Below are 20,353 nucleotides of genomic sequence, written 5' to 3'. Positions count from 1 at the left end.
GCACATCACCTTAGAGCCCGAGGGGGCAAGTGTCCACATGCCGACACCTGTCACCTCCCCTCTTCCCTCCACTTGCATAGACGTGGGGCTGAGCCCTGTGACTGCCGGGCGGAGGTGTGAGAGGCTCAGGGGATCTGATCTCAGGCACTGGCCACACACAGCGGCAGACCTGGGGTCCCTGTCACACTCCATCCCCAGCTTGGCAGGGTGGGAAGGCCCAGCCTGTGGAGTCAGACACACCTAGGGCTGAATTTGGGCTCTGACACGTATCCGCCGTCTCTCTGAGCCTGTTTCCTCATCTGTAAGACAGAGCAGTTCATGGAGACTTGAGGTGCTCGACCCTATTAACTGTGTCTAACTGAAAAGCCTAGGAAACAGAACCTGGCACAGATGGCTGCCCCTGGGCCCCCTCTGTGCCCTCAGCAGCTCCCTGGCTGAGAGCAGGCCCCCAGGACTGCTCTCCTCCCCTTGCCCTTCCATCCAGACCTCAGGTTTCACAGGCTCCGTGACCACGCAGCTTCAAATGTTGTATTCTGCTGCTCGGAGTACATCCCAAACTGACCACCCCGCATAGGTTGATTTGGGATTTGGAAAATATGGGTACTTGGGGAAAGGGTGATATAGTATCAATGATCGTGGTGGACCTGCCACATGGCGTTTATTTTCTGTCCTTGAAACCAAGTCTGTGCCTCTCTCTGTCACCCAGGCCTTACGTAGTAACTGGCTTCTGGGAGGTGCTGAGTGCAGGCTGAACTGAATTCCCAGGGCCTGGTTGCCAGGTGACCTCGGGAGGCCCAGCCTACCCCGTCTGGGAGATTTGGCCCCAGGATATAGGGGGATTGAGCCCTCCTTCAGGTCGAGGTCAGACTCACCTGCTTTCCTGTCGCTGGATGCTGGCTCCTCCCCTGCTCGCACCTGTTGTCTCCCTCTCTCCACCCTCCTCCGCCTCTACCCCAGCTCTCTGCCTTCAGAGGCTCGCTCTGGTGCCGGCTGTCTCCAGACCAGCTCTGAGGCCTCCGCTTGGAGGAGGACAAGACAGGGGCAGGACGGCTTGACTTTTTCCAGCCTCTGAGTCCCCCAGCCCCTCCAGCCTCATAGGACACACTGCCTCATAGTCTGATGTCACCCCTGGACAGTGGGGCCAGAGAGCAGGGACCGGGGGCGGAACCTGATGAGTGAAGGGGGCGAATAAATACAGCTACATGGCGATTTCCTCAGACTGTGGACTGCGCCCTGTGTCCCACCATCCTGCTATAGCATCAACATTGAGTGGGCGCTTACCGCAGGGCAGATGTCATCTCTTGTCATCTCCGTCACGCCTGTGGGAGACAGAACGCTCTTTTGTAGGTGGGAAAACTGAGGCTAAGGAGACGAGAAGCTTGTCCAAGATCACCCAGCCGCTAAGTGGCAGAGCCGAGATTTGAACCTAAGCAGTCTGACTTCTAGGGTCTTAATGCTCATGCTATGCTATTTCTCCCAGCATGTCACACACCACACACACACATGCGCGGCTCTGGGCTGGGCAGTGTGGAATCCCATCAGGACCCCAAATGTCTCCAAAGAGCCTGTCTTCCGTCAGCCACACGCACACCACCCCATGCTTCTGAGGTTACGTGTCACATGGTATTTCTGTCACACACGTGAGCAGTCATGGCCCAGATTCCGGAGCCTGCTCATCCTTCGAGACTCAGCTCCTTGGGGAGCCTCCGCTGTGCCCAGGCCGCACACTCTTCTCCAAGTCTCCATCTCCCTCTGCACTTGCAATGATACCCGGCCAGAGCCACTGCTTAGGGCTCTGGGAGGCCGGTGGGCCCAGCTTGCAGGGACCAGGGGGATTCGCTGGATGAACAAATGGTCCCGGGACCAAGGGCCGCGCGGTGCACTGGAGACCACAGGGCTGTGAAGGGCTCCTTTGGGGTCTTCCTTCCTTTTGCCCAGCTCCACTTCCTGATACCGTCTCCTTCTCCTTCCACCTCCCCAGAGTCTGAAGTCTTCCTCCTGCTCTGGGAGTGTGTGATTAATACAGGCAGGATGGAGGGCAGGGTTCCTGGGTCCTATTCTTGGCTGTGGCCTCATTCTGGAATGTGCCCTGAGGTCGAGTGACACTCAAGCTGTCGGGAGGAAGGAAGCCTAACCCTCTAGCTAGCGCTGCCCTGAGGGAGCGGGTAGGGCAGGCAGGTGGGCAGTCCACCACCCTCTCCTTCTCGCCTCTCTGCCTCCTATTTCGGGGTTGGGCTGGAGTCTCTGTGTCCCACCCCAGCTAACCCCAGGACGTGAAACTCTGACATCCAGGTCTCCAGCAACACCCTGGACACCCAGACAAGGGGAGAATAGGCTGCATCTCCAATGCTTCCTGGACTGGACCCTCCCAGAGGTAGGACCTCTTTCCAGCACGTCTGTTGGGGTGAGGTGAGGTACTTGGGTGTGTCTCTTGTCCTTTTCAAGTCTTCAGGATACGGCTAGAGACCTGGCAGGATGCAGATATACCCACCCTGATCATTTGTTTTCTGTCTTGGTGTGAGGGACACACCCAGTTCTGACAGAGGATGGTGACAGTTTTGTCTCCTTTCTGTGTGAACAGCCAGGAAGTAGAGACAGGGCCTGGGGAAATGGTGAGGAACCCCAGCAGGGGAGGAGCCCAGTGCCAGAAGAGAGCGGATGGGCATTTCAGGGTGAACAACTCTTCTTTTTTTTAAGTTTCCAGGTTCTGCTAATGCGGCTCTCCTGGGACCACATTTGTTTTGGCCGCACCGTGGGGCTTGTGGGATCTCAGTTCCCTGACCAGGGATCAAAGCCAGGCTCCTGGCAGTGAAAGCGCTGAGTCCTAACCACTGGACTGCCAGGGAATTCCCGGGTGTGAACAGCTCTGATCAGGCACTTTACAAAATGTTGTCCGGTTTAATCCTCACAACCTTCTCTCAGCTGCATCCTTTACTGTTTCACCGTGTGATAGACCCCACCCTAGGCAGCAATGTTCAGGAAGGCCTTGTCCACAGCACAAGGCGTGACCATAGAGGGTTTCAACAGATACTTGTGGAATGAATGAATGACTGAATGAAGCCAGCCCTACAGACCTTATGGAGGAAGCGATGACCTCAGAGGTATTATTGCCCCTGTTTTACAGGTGCTGAATCTGAATCTAAATGTTTAAAGGAAACTTGCCCAAGGTCATAAGGCCAATAAATGGAAGAGCCAGGATTCAGACCTAGGTCTGTCTGACTTCAGTGCCCATATTCTTTCCAGGGTAACATATATATTTTAACCATTTCAGCTAAAGGCTGAGGGCCCCAAATGGCCGTTCCCCGCCTGAACGTCCATAACCACGTTTTCTAACTGGTCCCTGACCTCCAGGAGTGCCAAGGCTGTACAGAAAGTCACAAAGCTGCACCCTCCAATAGTTAGTATTGAATTCATGTAAGTAAATTCATAGGAAATCAAATGTTTAAATTCAGTTCCTCAGCCCCCCTAGCTATAGTCCAAGGGTCACATTTCATGTAGATTAGTGGCTACCAAATTGAACAACACAGACATAGAATATTTCCGGCATCACAGAAAATTCTGTTGGATAGCCCTGTCACAAAGGATTAAACCGTTAATTCTTGTTTTCTCCGGCAGAGATCTTGTGTAAGGGTGCGGGCCCTGACTCTAGCTCCTGCCCTGCCAAGGGCTCCAGGGATTCCTGTTCCTGGTTTTGGTTTCATGGGTCCTACCGCCACAAGGGCTTTTGGAATTGCCCTACTGTCTCTAGACTCTAATCTCAGCCTCAGAAAAATCCCCTCATCCTTTCTCCCAGAAGGCTTCTGTTAAGCCTTCTTGCAGATAAAGTTCTTGATGGCCTTTCTCAATATCCCAGATTTCCTAAAGAGGTACACAGATGAGTACACACACACCAAGACCCAACAGTTGTGGCACTCAGGGGAAGATGAGTTTACCAAACTTTTAGCTAAGTATGACAGAGAGGGGCTGCTGATGGGAGGGAGACAGTAGGGGCTCCAGGTCAAATCCTCTCATGGCATGGCACAGTGCCCACGACAATTGGGAAAGTGCTCTCACTAGTGGGCCAGGTGATTCCCAGCTCTTCAGAGACGTCTGTGGAAGTGCTGAATAAAGGACTAAGAACTAATTTGTTTGTTATGGTCATTGCTGTTAGAATTGAATTGAATTAAAAAGAGGCACCAGATGTTTTAGGCCTTAAGACCCCCAAATTTCCCTGGTATACAGGATGAGTGGCCGTGAGGAAAGGCCAGAGTCATGGCAGAGCATGGGCTCTTGAGTCAAACTACCTGGGCTCAAATACTGGCTCTGTGACTTTGGGTAAGTTAACCTCTCGTGCCTCAGCATCTTCATCTATAAAACGGAATAATAATGGTTTTCATAGTGCCTCTCCAGTAGTAGTCAGCCCTGGGCCTGATTGCTCTAGCTGGTTGGGAATAATTGCTGTTGCACGTTCCCACCTGTGGCTGGAAAGAACCAGGAGATGAGAACAGGCCTCTCTCCTCAAATCTGCTCTTGGACAGCAAAGTAAGAACAGATGCAGTCTCCTTTGCTGACAAAGGAAGAGTCCAGGATAAGGGTAGCCAGAAAGGAGAGAAGCGAGAGGAAGGGAAAGAGAGGCACACACTCTGGGTTGGGTGGTTGGAAGCAAGCGGAGACAAGTGGAGTAATGAGGTAGAGATGGTTCATACCTCCAAGTGTAGAGCTGAGTTCTTCCTTTTAAATTTTTATTTTATTATATTTTTATTTTTGGCTGTGTTGGGTCTTCGTTGCTGCACGCGGGCTTTCTCTAGTTGCAGCGAGCGGGCACTGCTCTTCGTTGCTGTGCGTGGGCTTATTGCGGTGGCTTCTCTTGTGGTGGAGCATGGGCTCTAGGTGTGCAGGCTTCAGTAGTTGTGGCACACGGGCTCAGTAAGTAGTTGTGGCGCGAGGGCTCAGTAGTTGTGGCGCACGGGCTTAGTTGCTCCGCGGCATGTGGGATCTTCCTAGACCAGGGCTCAAACCCATGTCCCCTGAGTTGGCAACTGCGCCACCACGGAAGTCCCTGGAGCTGAGTTCTTACCCTTTATTTCAAGCACCACTCCCCATCTCAGTGCACCAAAAAGGCCAACAGAATAACAGGGGAAACAGCCTCAGAGTTTTGGTGTGACCAGTAACTCAGACTCAAAGTAATCCTCTCAGTCATCACAACCAACAATTTCACCCTGTGACCCTAATAAGAGGAAAAGCTGGTGTTCACGGATGAGCGGAATGCAGCTTCCGTGAGACTTCCACAGATGGCAACCCATCCCCATCTCAGGCCTCATGGAAGATACCCACTCTTTACCACCTAGATGCCCTGATGGCAGGGTTCATAATTTTCATTACTAATAGCCTGCAGCACCTAATATGCGCTCAACATACACTACCTCATTGACTATTTACACACCTGTGGTGTGTATGTCATTCACCTCCATTTAATATTCTCTCCATTTCAGAGATGATGAAACTGAGGCTCAGAGAGATTGAATAATTTGCCTAAGGCCCCTGGCCAAGCAGGAGTCCAAGCTCAGGTTGGTCTATGTGACTCCAAAGCCCATGTATTTAACCACATGTATAAGATATTCCACCACAGATTCAAGAACAGTGAAGTACAGTTTTCTCTTTTGCTTCCTCCTTTCTCCCTGCTGATCCACCAGGAAGTTTCACTGCGTAGAATTCTTATGAAGAGGCATGTTTAAGGCCAGCTGACCTCCCCTAAATATGCTGATCACATGCCCTTAAGGCTAACCACAGGCCGAGAGACAGAAAGAGATGGGGAATGCAAGCCCCTCTCACAGGAGAGTCGAGAGAGGCCAGGTTATCCCCGTGGGGAAGAGGATTACGCTCAATGCTTCCTATCCCTTACACGGTCCTCACACTCAATGTAACAAGCAGGCTTTCTCAGATAAGAAATCTGAGGCTGAATACGTTTAACGGGGCACAGCTACACGAGGGTGCGTTTGGGATTCAATTCGAAGTCTGACCCCAAGGCCCATACTCTTTTCCTGTACAGAGTTACCAGGAGTAATTTTACTTGGAGGCTTAATGAAACCCCTGCACTGCTATAGAACATTCTTGCTTAGCTCTTAGCAGTTACTAAGGAGTCTGGAGACAAACTCGTGGTGCCTAGACCTCTATCCCTACTGGTGAAGTTGGGGTGAGACAGGGATCAGACACTGATGTTTTCTGTTCCAATGCAGGATCCACGTTTCATAAAGAACAGTGATGCTCTCTGAACAGTCCCAGGTCACGTGAAGGGGCTTGGCCAGCCTGTGGCAGTATTTTCAGTAGATGACAGAGTGCTCAGCCGCAAGGGAAACTTAGAGGAGACTCTAGAAAAGCATTGCTCAGGGAAAGTGACCCAGGGGAAAAGGTATTTGTGGCTGTCAATTTCTCGCTTAGATGTTACAAAGCTTCCCTGCCAAAGTCCTTTTTTTGATTTATGCTCAAACTGGAAGATATTATAAGCATCGAAAAAGCCAAACTGGAAAGCCGAACAGCTGAGCTCTGAAAAGATAGTAACCTCGGCCAGAAGTAGACTGTGGTGATGGGTACCGCAAGTGGGAGTGAGCTGTGGGTGTCTGAATTTCTGCAGTGAACACACACACACAGATTCCACCGACACCAACTTCTGGAAGGGCACCATCTGCTGTGAACCCTGATAATTACAAAAACAGAAAGAGGTTTTGTCTCTAAAGGTAGGAAAACAAATGAGATGACCCCTAGAGGGAGCTTCTAGCCTGAGGAGGTTTTTAAGATAAGCATTTAAACTGAAACTGGGATGGGAACTGGAGCTGCCCCTCCTGTACTTCCCCTCCCTCACTACCACTACTTCTTCCTTGGAATTCTTCCCTGACCTCCTCATCCCACCCCTGGGTCTCATGAATAAAGAAATTCTAAACCACCTCTCTTTCACAATATTTCTGTTCAGAGCTTGGAGCAATGAAAAAAAATTACAATGTCCAAAGTCAAAGGCAGCTTTTCCTGGGAGTGATGGACTGGAAGCAGGGACAGATTTCCTCTGCTTTTTTTTTTTTCCTAAGAGTTACAGCACTAAGTCTCCCACTGTGGACACGTCAGACGAAGAAAAAGAACCAGGACCAAGTTTTTCCTCCACGGCAGCGGGGAATTTGAGAGAGCCCATGCTTCCCCAGGTGACCCATTCTTCATAACTTGATTACTCCTCCCCAGTCTAGAACCCCTCATGTGGACATGATCTCTCCCTTTCTTTGTTCATACCTCCATATTCTCCTGTGTATGATTATTTCGGTGTGTGTTATCGTTTGCTAGAGTGTAAGCCATTGGAAAGGTCCTAAAGGTTTATATACGTCATCACCAGCTCCTAACCTAGTAGATGGTCACTAAATGTGTTAAGGGGGTGAACACAGGGGCTGTTGTAAACGCTACCTCACTTTGTTTGATACAATTTAGGGACTTGAATGGAATCTGACCCTCGAGTCAACCTGACCATTTTATTATCTATCATAAGGACTAGTAAAGCCCAGGACCAAAGACTTCAGGTGCGTGAAATGTCTCGAGTTACTTCTCAGAGAATCTGAGCACCCAGACAGCAGTAGGAAGTGGGTACAAAAAACTAGCCCATGACCTGCAAACTCCTATAACCCACTCCCCATTGTGTTTCTGCAGCATATTTCCCTTTCCTAACCGTGCCGGGCAAAGGCTGATATTAACATAATTTTGGGGTTGCTGAGCAAACGACCACTTACAGGGCCAGGCTAGGTGTGTGGGGAGGGAAATGACACAAAGTGCAGTTTATAGATACCGTCTCCTGCGTAATCAGGTGTGGTTCTTTCATAAAGCCTTCCTACGGAGGTCAAAGGAGCAGTGTAATGGTTAAGGATCGTGGACTTTGGAAACAGAATCCCACGATGCAAATCCTGACTCTACTGGGGGTAACTATGTCACCAACCCTGCTTCCCTCTGTACATGAGGGAAATAGCATAACCTTCTGAGGCTTCTTATGAAATTTAAGTGAGCTAAAATGTACAAATGCTTAGAACAGTATTTTGCACACAGTACATACTATGAAATGTTGACGATTATTATTGAGCTTCCGAGGTTGGTTATTGCCTCTGGACTCCACAAGACTTTTGATAATATTAAAATCATCGTCATTCAGATAGATAGCATGTAAGGTCCTGGTGCAGCTACCTACCCACTGTCAAAGCCTGGAAGAAAACTCATAATCATCAAGAAAGTGTGGTGTGCCTGGACTAGGAAACTTGTCCTGTGTCTCCAAACTTCTGCAAAGCATCCATCAGGGGAAACGATCTCCAGGATGAGTTCCACGGCTCACACACACAGGCTCCCTCCTCTACCCTTCTTTCACCTTTCCCACACGTGAAGGAAGGGCAGATAGAGGAGACATACCCTAATCTCCTTTCTACCTGCTACCAGACTCTTCTCCTCTGGTAGAAGCTCTTGGGGAGATAAGGTCTTACCTTTGTCTCTCTTTCCTTTTATACAGAACCCGAAAAGTTCTTTGAACTTTTGTGGCTCGGATAATAAACAAAAGTCTCCTTCCAAAAAAACATTTCTTCCTAAATTACAAAAAAAAAAAAAAGTTTCCTGCCTTTTTTCCAATCTATTTTCCAACCTATTGTAAGATTCAAAAAGATGAAATTTCTCCAGGCAAAACCCTTTATAGCCTTGTGAAAACCGGGTTGTTCTAAAGTCTTTAGTTAAAGGGCCTCTGGTGACACCTTAGTTTCTAGAAAGGCTGCCCAGGGATTGCAACTATCTTAAGCATTGGATTGAAATGGTTTAGGGATCCCCATCATGTTTCCTGAAAATAGAAAGGAGTTAGCAGAAAGTAAGTCACAAAGACTCTATAGAGCTTTAAAATGAATTGGGACTTCCCTGGCAGTCCTGTGGTTAAGACTCCACGCTTCCACTGCAGGGGGCGCGGGATCGATCCCCGGTTCAGCGGTGTGGCCAAAAAAAAATGAACGGCAGGTAGTTTACAAAACAAGGAGTGTTCTTTTTTAAGAAAAGAGTTCTGAGGTCAGCAGGCAGATCTGGATTATCAGTGAACAGATATGATCATTACAAAACAAATCAAAATCCAACCTTCATCCTTACTAGAAATGAATCCATGGATGGTGCAAGGGTGGCCAGGAAAAGCCATCTGAAAGGAGTACCTGCATTTAGTTCAAAACAGAAAAAGGAACTGTGCCTAGAACTACTGAACCCGTGTCACAGGGCATCTGGACTCTGAATTAAAGAGATAGTTTTAGGGTCCTATGATTCCACTTCTTAAACCACACTCATAGAAGGAGTATCCAGTGTTCATGTCTATCAGCACCCAGTAGTCATCAGTTTATACCCATCTGCTTGAAACCAAGCTAGGTGGATACCGTGTCTACGCTTGTCCTATTTCTTTCTAGCCTAAAGGAAGTACAAAATTGTTTTGAATTAGAATGTAGTTTGGGGAAATATCACAGCCTAGCTTTCACGCTCCAAAGGAGGCTATGGTGTCATATTCTCCCAGCTCTCTCAACAGCACTAAGGAAGGAAGAGAAAAGGAGACTCAGGAGCTGTCAAAGGGCATGTGGAGAACCAGTTTTTAAAAATAGCTGCAACCTGGTGGTTGGGAAAGAAGTTTACGTTTGACTTTCACATTTAGTACCAAAAAAACACATAAAAGCAATGTCTAGCTTATTTTGTAAATGTGGTTTTTCCACAATTATTTTTGAAACACTTGAGGGTATAGACAGAAGGGATGCGACCCACAGTATATGCCAAGGTTTGTCTAAAAATATTTTACACCTGTTCTCTGTTCTGCACGCTGGTCATATTTTATCAGTGAAGTAAAGTGCTCATAATGCCAGACGAGGAATGTGTTTTTCCTTCCAAGTCCTCAATGTTTTTCCCTCCTGTAAAGCAAACCTCCTTTTCTACCTACACTAAAATAAAGCTAGAACCATTACCCACATGACACATCTACCACCAGAGCTACATTTCAACTCCTATTCCTGAGCAGTACTGTTTAGGAACAACCGTTTCAATACTTTTCACAGCAGTGTGGACACTTTAGCAAACATTTTTGGCTGCCCCCAAAAGGAACGTCAACTTGTATACTGGGTTTAAATCAACTTGCTGATTGTATAAAAAAGAATGCTGAAACACTGGTTTCCCTATCAGCGACTTAAAACTAGAAAACAAACTCAGTGGTATTTATTACTGAAACATGAATAGAATAGCTTTTACGATATTACTGTAAAATTTTTATTTAATTCTCTGTTGATGCAAATAATAGACTGGACAACAAAATGTTGACTATAATAAAGACAGTTATGGTCTTCATTTACTTTTTTGATTTCAAAGGGCAACACAACAAATATGGACCTCGTGGCTTCTAGATACTGTAAGCCCCTAAGAACACATTACAATTCTTCATAGCAAGGTGACGGCTTCCTCAAAACCCTGTCAGGAAGTGTACTGATATCACTGTACTTACTTTGCAGATGAAGAAACGGAGCCATCTGAGTCAAATTACTTAATACACTTAAGGAAGGAATTAGACCCATAATTTCCAGTAGCCTCCAGACACGAGCTGCTTCCCAATGTTTTTTTCCCAAGGTTTGCCTAATTGTAAGATGATCTCAAAGCTCCACTTACAGACTGTATGTATGAAGCACGTGTTCGAAAATAGAAATCTTAAAACTCAAATATTGAGAAATGGTTAGTAGAGGTTTACTATTCACAAGTCAAATACCATTACTGACGAGACTTTTAGCCTAATCTAAACCTCCAAAAGCCCATCTAGTGGTTCAGCAATATTTGGTCCAATCAAATTCTAACTAACCCAAAATCAAAATAGTAGGCACTTAGTATAACAAGATTTAATCCATATAGAAACTACAGAAATTCTTCTGAGCTTTTTTTTTTAATTAATTGATTATTTTTTTATTTATTTTATTTTTGGCTGTGTTGGGTCTTCGTTGCTGTGCGGGCTTTCTCTAGTTGTGGTGAGCGGGGGCTACTCTTCGGTGAGGTGCACGGGCTTCTCATTGCGGTGGCTTCTCTTGTTGCAGAGCACAGGCTCTAGGCGCGCAGGCTTCAGTAGTTGTGGCTTGTGGGCTCTAGAGCGCAGGCTCAGTAGTTGTGGCGCACGGGCTTGGTTGCTCCGCGGCATGTGGGATCTTTCCGGACCAGGGATCGAACCCATGTCCCCTGGCATTGGCAGGCGGATCCTTAACCACTGCTCCACCAGGGAAGTCCCTTCTGAGCTATTTTTAAACTGAGTTTTGTTTATTGTGCAGTTTAAACATGTTCAAAACTAATAGCAACAATAAAGGGAATATAAGTTCATTCATAATAGCACATGCTTCTAAAATGTGACCACTTCTTATTTTAAACCAAAATATATTGATCTTTTTTAAGAAGGTCTTTCAGAATCAGTTTGAAATAAGAGGTCATTTGGTTTCCTTAAGGTTTAAAAATAAAAGCAAAAAGACTAGTTATCACAACATCTATACATATAGAAATCGTGAATTACCAAGGTGTGCCTTAAGATCGTTTTTCAAAGTAACTTAAATCATACGAACTGGAAACACATTGTTGAAGACTGTTTTGATAGTTGACTTGGCCTTTCCTTACATCGTTTATCAACAGCACAGGTAAGGAACGTGTGTGAAAATAGCTCCAGGAGGTCAAGGTTTACAATTTTACTTAGAAGTAATATGGCCACTGAATCTACAGCTCTTACTCAATCTGAAGGAAACATCCAGTGGTTCCAGTATAAGAGAAGTAATCAACACAGCTGAATTAAGGAAATCAACAAAATTAGAGCATTCGTAGGACTTAATGATTTCTAAAAACATTTCCAGATAGCCTGTAACTATAGTTTGTGGCCACTGGAAATACAAAGCATCTCTCTCAAAACATCATGACTGGAGAATGGCTAAGAGCCTCCCGCTAGACTCTTCTCGTTAACACTCTTGTAGAGAGATTCTACAAGTCATGTGGCTAATACATCAAAAGTGGTCTTATTCCCCTGACTTCAAATTAGAGGAGCGACCAGTTGGAGGGAACAAAGCATAGAACTTAAGACCAAGAACTCTGGAACCAGACTCTCTGAGTTCGAATCCCAACTCTACCACTTACTGGCCATGAAATATCAAGCCGTGTCTCGGCCCTTCTTCTGTAAACTGGGTTAGAACTGTGCATGGCAGATAGTAAATGATATATAAGGATTTAACTGAATGATTTAAAACATTAAAAAAGTACAAGTGTTGTACTAATTTTCCAACTGTATGCACAGAGCTATTGGTCCTAGGTACTTTATTCCCTAGGTCCTCCAGGGAATTCCCAGTCCTAGGTCCTTTAAACATGAAGATACATTCCTGTGGGAGTTCCCTGGTGGTCTAGTGGTTAGGATTTGGAAGCCGTGGCCCAGGTTCAGTCCCTGGTCGGGGAACTGAGATCCCACAAGCCGTGTGGCACAGTCAAAAAAATATATAATAAAAAAATAAAACATAATTAAGAAAAAAACCCAACGATATCTTCCTAATATAACAAAAAAACTGAAAAACTCTGATCTAAAGTGACCTCCTGGGCCAAATGGATTAAAGCATCAGCTGACTGACACACTATAATGGGTTTTATTAAGCAACGGAAATTTTACAACCTTGTCTTCTAATAAGGTTTTTCCCCTCTTATCTGATCTTGTACTAGAGTCCTGTTATCCTGCTTCTGACACATGCATGTATTCTAGGCAAGGAAATGTATTGGATATGCCATACCTATGCTATTTTCTGTTTGTGTAGGAAGGTCTCCAACCAGCATTTTACTTCATTAGTTTAAGTTATGTGCAGAAAGAGGTACAGTTGACCCTTGAACTGTGTGGGTCCACTTATATGTGGATTTTTTTCAGTAGCACGTACTATAATACTACATGATCTGTGGTTGGTGGAATCCTCAATGCAGAACCTCAGGCATGGAGGGCTGACTATAAGTTACACATGGATTTTCGGCTGAGTGGAGGGTGGGTGCCCCTCCTAACCCCCGTGCTGTTCAAGGCTCAACTGTACTTTATTTTCTCTGTATGTTACACTGACTTATTTTAAAATAAGTCTTGAAGATCTGTTAGATTAAATCTCTCAGTTAAAATGTGGGTACATACGAGAATGATATTAACACCAATACACATTAGAAAAACACTTTAAATTCAGGGCAACTTTAGTTTCACCTTCAAAAACTAAGAAGTTAATCACAGTAAACAGTGTTCTCTTTAAGGAGGCATTTTCACTGGAGGTCTACATTTGCCATCTAATATAGGTTAAAGTTATTAAAAGGAGATTTAACAATACACCTGATTTTAGAAGATGGGAAACAAAGGGACACCAGGATAGGGCCATTCAGAGGCTGCCACAGTATCTATAGGTATAGAAGACAAAAAAATGGAAAAACACCTTTAAGATAACTAACTTATCAAAATTGTAAACTGAAAGTCTCCACACAGAGGGTCAAAAGTGTGATGGCAGTGGGGGAAAAAAGACTTGGGACTAAGGTGTAAACTTTTCTAAGGTTTTCTGAGGGGTGCTAGGGAACCAATCAAGATAAAATTGAGGGCTTCCCTGGTGGCGCAGTGGTTGAGAGTTTGCCTGCCGATGCAGGGGACACGGGTTCGTGCCCCGGTCCGGGAAGATCCCACATGCCACAGAGCGGCTGGGCCCGTGAGCCACGGCCGCTGAGCCTGCGCGTCCGGAGCCTGTGCTCCGCAACGGGAGAGGCCACAACAGTGAGGCCAGCGTACCGCGGAAAAAAAAAAAAAAAAAAAAAAAAAAAGATAAAATTGAGATAACTTTTTCAGCACCAAACCAACATATGTACCAATATTTAATTTCCCTAAGATTTTTTTTTGCCAGTACACATATCCCCAAGATCTGATATTCATACTTGCATTAAGCTCAATTATTTAAAATCTGAATATATGTATTAGTGTTCCAGATTGTTACAAATTCTATTGTGTATCTATTGGCCAGTTGCCTTTTGATTTTTAGAAAAAGTTAACTTGAGCCTTTCTTCATTTATAAAAAGGCAGTTTTCTTCCAGTTAAGCCTATGATAACATCACCCAGAAGTTTCTAGTAGCAACTAGTGCTTAAAACCATTACTCTGTTCTTAGATCTATTCAAACTTTGTGATCACAAAAGCACATAATTGATAGCATAGGCAGACCAGTCTCTGCCAGTTCCAGTCACTACCCCAATACTTCTTCATAACCTCATTCTGTCCACTAAAGGACAAAGGCCTCACCATGGAGCTGACAGAACAGCTTAGCTCTGTTATTTCCAGTGCTTGTTTCCTTAAAACTTTTTATTGTTCTAAACCGAGAGGGTAACAGACAAAAGGCTTTTGTAGACTGGTGTCCAAAAAATTCATTTGAGACCAAATTTATTTCACAAGTAACCCAGACAGTGCTGGTTTCTTACTAAAAAAGCAGAGAAAGTTATGCTTCCAATTCAAGACAATTTTCTCCCCAATACGATGTCAACACTGTATCAATGGACATCTAAACAGTGAAATGACTCATTATTTTAGCTTAAAGATAGTCTCACCCTTCCACCTCATTACTTACAAAAAAAAAACCCAAAAAACTCCATCCTTAATGAGCCACCACAATTTGACAGATTATGACTAATCTTTGATGTCCCAAACCAGCAGGTTGGCTATCTGCTTGCAAAAACAAAACCAACCCAAAAACTGTGCGTCAACTTTTTTGCTAGGAAAATGCACACAAATACTAATATAAATACCTGTCCAATCTTGAATAGATTTTAATCATCAATTCTCCAGCTACCTACAATGACTAAACTCAGTGTTAAGGATTAGTAAAAACAGACCTAAATCTTCTTTTTAAATAGTTAGGTCAGCTGCTTCGTCAAGCAAGTTTTCTGAGCTATTCATCTCCCATGCAGAAATAGAAAACTGATCCAATGGTTTCTTTCTCCATATACATTTCAAATAAATCCTCTCAGTTTACATGAGTGAATTTCATTTTATCACCTGACTCTGTCTTAGATGTCAGCATGACACATTTTAATAGGGTTGACTCGCCTTAGCATACCACCCCTATAGTGGGGAGACAAGATGTGGACGAACAGAGTTAGTTGCTGAACACAATAAAGCCGTCCTAGGCAGGCTTTAGGACAACTCTTTACGGGGCAAACTACTATCTGTGCGCTAGTGGAGCGACAGCTTTCCATTATTCCCTTGTGATTCAATGAGTCAGATCTTCCTGCCTTATCAGCATTTACAACATCATAATTCCAGAATTGGATCTTTGGCAAAGGCTTAAAAACAAAGACCACGATAAACATTTTTAATTTTAAAGAATTTTAATACAAACTTAATATAAACTATTTCAGTCCCTCTTAACATGTAAGACACTGACTCAAAATACTTTTATACCGTTTTTTTCAAGTATTGCACAATATAGGTACAAAATTAATATTTACGATTACATTTTCTTCCATAATATATAGCAAAAATCTTTAAACCTTTAACAGAAAATACATTTTTTTGAAAAAGCAAATATTCGTACATTTTCATTCCACCACTAAAGGAATATCCTGTACACAATTTAGAAGAGGTGATGTCTTTAAGATGGATAATTTACAATTTCAGTAAAAAAAATACAACATGAAGCTGCTGCTGTCACAGGTCACTGTAGTAAAAAGATATAAATGCAATACCATGTCGTAGAAACAATATATATATCCTCTGGTATTTTACAAACTTTGTACTAAATTAAATTATACAATTAGAAAAGACCAATAAACCCACTTATTAGTGCCAATTTTTTATATATAAAAAAAAAATCAGCCATGTCCTTGCTATATCTTAAATACTGTAAGAGGCCATATCTGAGAGTATACTTTAAAATATACAGTCAGTATAAAATAACTTTGTGCTTGGTTGGCAATGAAAAATGATGCATGTTTTATTTTTGTAACCAAGCCTGAATGTATCCTTACTATAAGCTTAAAAAAAAAAATCTCAAGGAGGTTATAAAAAAAAAAAAATCCCCCTTGGGTCCGAGCATTTTAACTTGTACAATACATCTTTTCTTTTTTTAGTTAGCCATAACAGGCTGGAATTGCTGGTTAGAATACTGCATGTTATTCAAGCTAAAATTCAAGCCATCTACAAAAGACTTCTCGTTGAGGCCTCCGTAGGCCGCAAACACATCAAAGGCATTACTGTACTGGAGAGGACTGAGGTTAAGGGGGCTGTCACCTGGGAACATTCCACTGGTACTACTACCTTGACCCTGCATATTAGGAAAAATAAATTCCTTGGCGTTAGGAGAAAGAGCGGAGGTTTTCTGCTGTTGCTGCTGCTGCGGTGGTGGTGACGGCGGTGGCTGGGATGGCTGTTGCTGTGGCCGTGGCTTCTGCTGGCTACCCAAGCCCAGCCCATACAGAGAGTGCACTGAGGAAGAGATGGCTTTCTGCTTCAAGAGGTCATTCACATTCAAGCCGAGGTTGATAGGAGAAGTACGTGCAACCTTGTTGCTTCGGCCACTGTTCTTCATTTTGGTAGAGCCGAACTTGGTGGCAGCAAAAGTGGCAGTGGTAAAGGTTAAAGGCTGAGTGGACCGGGGCATGAAGGTAGGGCTTACAGCAGCAGAGTGACCAAAGGGAGGAGATGGAGAGCTGGACACTGATGAGGCTGGGTCACTTATGGGCATAAAAACCTGGGCCTCTGGGTTAAAGCTGTTTTTGATCTCCTTATCCAACTCACATCCATTTTCATTATTATCATCCACGTAAAGCACCTTCACTGGTCCCTTTTCACCAATTTGGTAGGAAACCTCAAATGGGTCGATCCAAACACTAAGATCCTGCGGCAGATTGCCGCGAACATCATCAATGTCCAAACCACTCTCTTTGGATGCTTGTTCAATCACTGGGTCCACCTTCTCCCCTACGTGTATACATCTAAACCCTGATCCTTTGTATGGCTTTTCAGGATACCAGTGCCCTTCATATTTCTTCTTAAGAAGTCTTTCGAGCTCTTCACCAAAAATGTTGACACGTCTCCTGGGAAGCTTATTGTACAGATATGAAATAATAAAATTTAGTGCTACTTGGATTTCAAGCTGCATAGCTGCTATGCCACAAAATTAGGTTTGTGTTTCAACTCCCCCCCCAGACACACACAAAAGTGTTCAGTTTGTGGCAGAGAAACAAATTTTCATTCAAAGTGCTGGTATTAGTAGATATCCTTCACCTTGAGTGGTCTTGTTCCTTAAAACAAACAAAACAAAAGGAGACATGTCCACATAAGATAAATGTTAAGTCTCACAACCTTTTTTTTTACCCCCAGAGTAATTTCACTTTTGAAAAAGTCTAATAGGCTAGAAAGTCTGAAAAATATAATCAGCACAAAATATAGGAACTTAAAATCGAAAATTATTTACTGAAGATCCAAATCTCAAGGGAAAACACGATTTTCAGTTAAAACAACATTAAAAAAAAAAACCCTATTATTTATTTTCTGTTTCTGAATAGAGTTCTAAGAGGAAAAATATTCCCAGAATATACAGCATATTTCTTCTTTTTCTTCCTGCAGTTCTCAAAAGAATATTTATTGGAAACTAAACTCAGCATACCTATCTACATACATACACGCATATAATATATACATATATATATGCTAGTTTTAGAAGTTGGTCATACTCCTATTCATCAACTTAGAAGTGAATTCTGTATTTCAGTTCATTTTGGATATATACTGCTTAAATCTTCTTCATCATTAAACATCTCAAAATTTGAGAAGTTAGGAAAATTATTTTAATTTCCAAAGCACATGATAGTAAAGTTAAAGGAATTAAATACAAAATGAATTGCCATCCTAGCGAACAACAATTATGAACCAAATTATCCTACACAGTTGCTGTTTTAAATATACTAAGGGCACATAATGTAATACTCGAGCTTCTCTATGCTTTTCTTTTCAATGTGTATTTTTCTAAATCTGAAAATACCTCTTAGGTATCAAGTATAACATAAGAAACAATTAATTTCAAACTGTATTGATTATTCTGTTTAAAGGGCAGGGTTTCTGAGTTTTATTCTGATTTTCAAAGCCACCTCCCTCCCTCATGGTAAGAGAACAGCCGGGGAGGCATGTACGATAAGGTCGACCTTTAAACGTTTGCTGGATCAGCACTGGGTGGGGATAAGAAAAGACCAAGGGCAAACAAGATATTTGCAGATCTGTTTGTACACTGAGGTTGATTTAAAAGGACATTTAAAAAAATCAAGTTGGTATTAATCCATCCGTCTCATTTTCCATATTCGTGGTGACAAAGGGAAAATAATCCTCGGCTTCCCCCAAACTACACTTTCCAAGCCGAAAGCCCGAGTGCTGGCAAAGGCAGCTGATTAAGCCAAAATGCTTGAAGGTGCAGTCGAGCGAAATTCAGATTCGGCGTAAGGTAGTTTCAAAGCAACGCCTTAAAGACAGGAGCGTGAAGAATTACATAAACAGCCAGTTGGGTCTCATTAGATTTCTGCTCACAGCCCTCGGAGCCCAAGCAAGTCTCCTCCCCCAAGGAGGAGGTGGAGGAAGGCCACGAGAAATGGAAAAGCAACCACTCGGGGCCCGGGGGCCGGACACCGGGCGGGTCGCGCCGCCGGCCGCACCGGGTCAGCCGCTCCCCTCCCCCCCGCCGTAACCCGACCTGCCGCTCCCTGCACCCCCCGCGCCCCGAGGCTCCTGGCATCCAGCCAGAGCCCGGGGAGCACCGGATCCCCGGCACCATTTTCGGGCCCGGCGGCCACCGGCCCCGAGGACCCCAGCGTTCCCCTCGAGCTAGCCGCTGCTCCCGGGCGCCCCAATCCCCGATTCCCGTCAACTCGACCCCGGCCGCCCTTCCCCGGTCACCCGGCCCGGCTGAGCCCGACGCGCCGGCCGGCCCCACCTGCGGCCCACGGGCGCGCCGGGGCCCCTCGGAGCCGCCTCAGGCCGGGTGTCGGGAGCGGCTCCCCTCCGCGCCCAGGCCTTGACGCCTCCGTTCCGAGCCCCGAAGGCCCGGGGCTCTACGCCGCTGCAGCCCCTCCTCCTCCTGACCCCGCCCGCCGCCCCTCGATACTTACGGGTTGCTAACACCACAGACCCGGCCGCTGGGCGGACAAGGGGCGGCAGGGCGGGGGCACGGGAGGGTAGGCGGCTGCAAGCTGGCCGGGCCGAGGGCACGCGAACGCCGCCGGGCGGAGGTTGCGGAGGACGAGGGCCTCAGGAGCTTGCCCCTTCTGGCTCGGAGTGGCGAGGACGGGATCAGGCGAGCGCGCACACTTCTCCACACAACCCGGTGCCCGGCCCAGCGTCCCCGTAGAGCGCGTAGTCCGCGCCGGGCCAGAGCTTCGCTCCTTCTGCCGCGGCGCGCGCCCCGCCTCTCATTTTATATTCTCCTCCCCGCCCCCATCCCCTCCCGTAGGGATGCGCGCGCTCGCCCCGCGTCCCACAGCTCCGGGCGGTGTCACCATTCCCCGCCCTCACACCCTGCAACGGAGACCCTGGCCGGCTGGCTCCGCCCCTGCCCTGCCCCCGGACGCCATTGGCCAGGTCCCGCCGGCCCATGTCCTGACGGGCGGCGGAGGGCCGGGTGGACAAGGCCACACCTCTAGGGCTGCAGGGTGGCCAATGAGCCGATGATCTGGAGTCACTGTGGGCGGGATTAAGAGAAGGTTTGGAAAGGGATTGGGGGAGAGACTTGCCAGTGAGGGCTACAGAGTGGGTTGGGACGGCTGACTCAGTCTAGGCAGAGAGCGCCGGGGAGAAAGGGGGAGGGGAGTGAAGCTGGGGGCGAAGCGGCTGGGGAAAAAGGGGAGGAGAACCCAAGACCCCAAGAGGGAGGGGGGAATTTACAAAGAATGTCTCACCCGAGTGGGACTGTGGCTGGGGAAAATCCCACTCGTGGACGAGTTACCAAATCGGCCTCCAGTGCACCCAGGAGAGCCTAGAAAAAGGGCGAACTGTGACGGGGACTCGTGTACCCGATTAATTGAATATTAATCACCTCAAGGGCCTAGGCCAACTGCCATCCAGAGCGTGGGGGGGGGGGCAACCGCAGAACCCGGAGCTGCCGTGCCAGGCTGGGGGTGGGGAAGAGACCACCTGGCCACACCTCCCGCCCAGGTAAACTGCCTCCGCTTCCCACATCAGACCTCCCCGTGCGACCCGGCAGCAACTCGGACGTGGGGGTGGCTTGAGACTAAGAAGAATCACATTTTATTCCGAATGTCCCAATCCAGGCCTCCATGCCAAATTGCGTACGTATCTAAGTATATATATGTAAGCAT

At 46.0% G+C, this 20,353-nt stretch overlaps 1 protein-coding gene across 1 annotated transcript; it reads right to left on the bottom strand.

Moving 5' to 3' along the window:
- Positions 1 to 15,356: 15,356 nt before the first annotated feature.
- Positions 15,357 to 19,460, bottom strand: TOB1 (transducer of ERBB2, 1). The gene is made up of 2 exons (XM_027094363.1): positions 19,148 to 19,460; positions 15,357 to 17,293 (listed from the first exon to the last, which is right to left on the bottom strand). The coding sequence occupies exon 2, from the start codon at positions 17,149 to 17,151 to the stop codon at positions 16,117 to 16,119; it is 1,035 nt and encodes a 344-aa protein (XP_026950164.1). The 5' UTR covers positions 17,152 to 17,293; positions 19,148 to 19,460; the 3' UTR covers positions 15,357 to 16,116.
- Between the last annotated feature and the right edge of the window lie 893 nt (positions 19,461 to 20,353).

The sequence above is a fragment of the Aethalodelphis obliquidens genome, unplaced genomic scaffold, assembly GCF_003676395.1.
Source record: "Aethalodelphis obliquidens isolate GAN/ISIS:26980383/991018 unplaced genomic scaffold, ASM367639v1 scaffold89, whole genome shotgun sequence".
In the NCBI taxonomy this organism is placed as follows: domain Eukaryota; kingdom Metazoa; phylum Chordata; class Mammalia; order Artiodactyla; family Delphinidae; genus Aethalodelphis; species Aethalodelphis obliquidens.
This window is presented reverse-complemented; position numbering and strand designations above follow the sequence as displayed.

What these genes read in the sequence shown, in the direction of transcription:
- TOB1 (XM_027094363.1), bottom strand. Translation starts at nt 17,151, where the DNA reads ATGCAGCTTGAAATCCAAGTAGCACTAAATTTTATTATTTCATATCTG.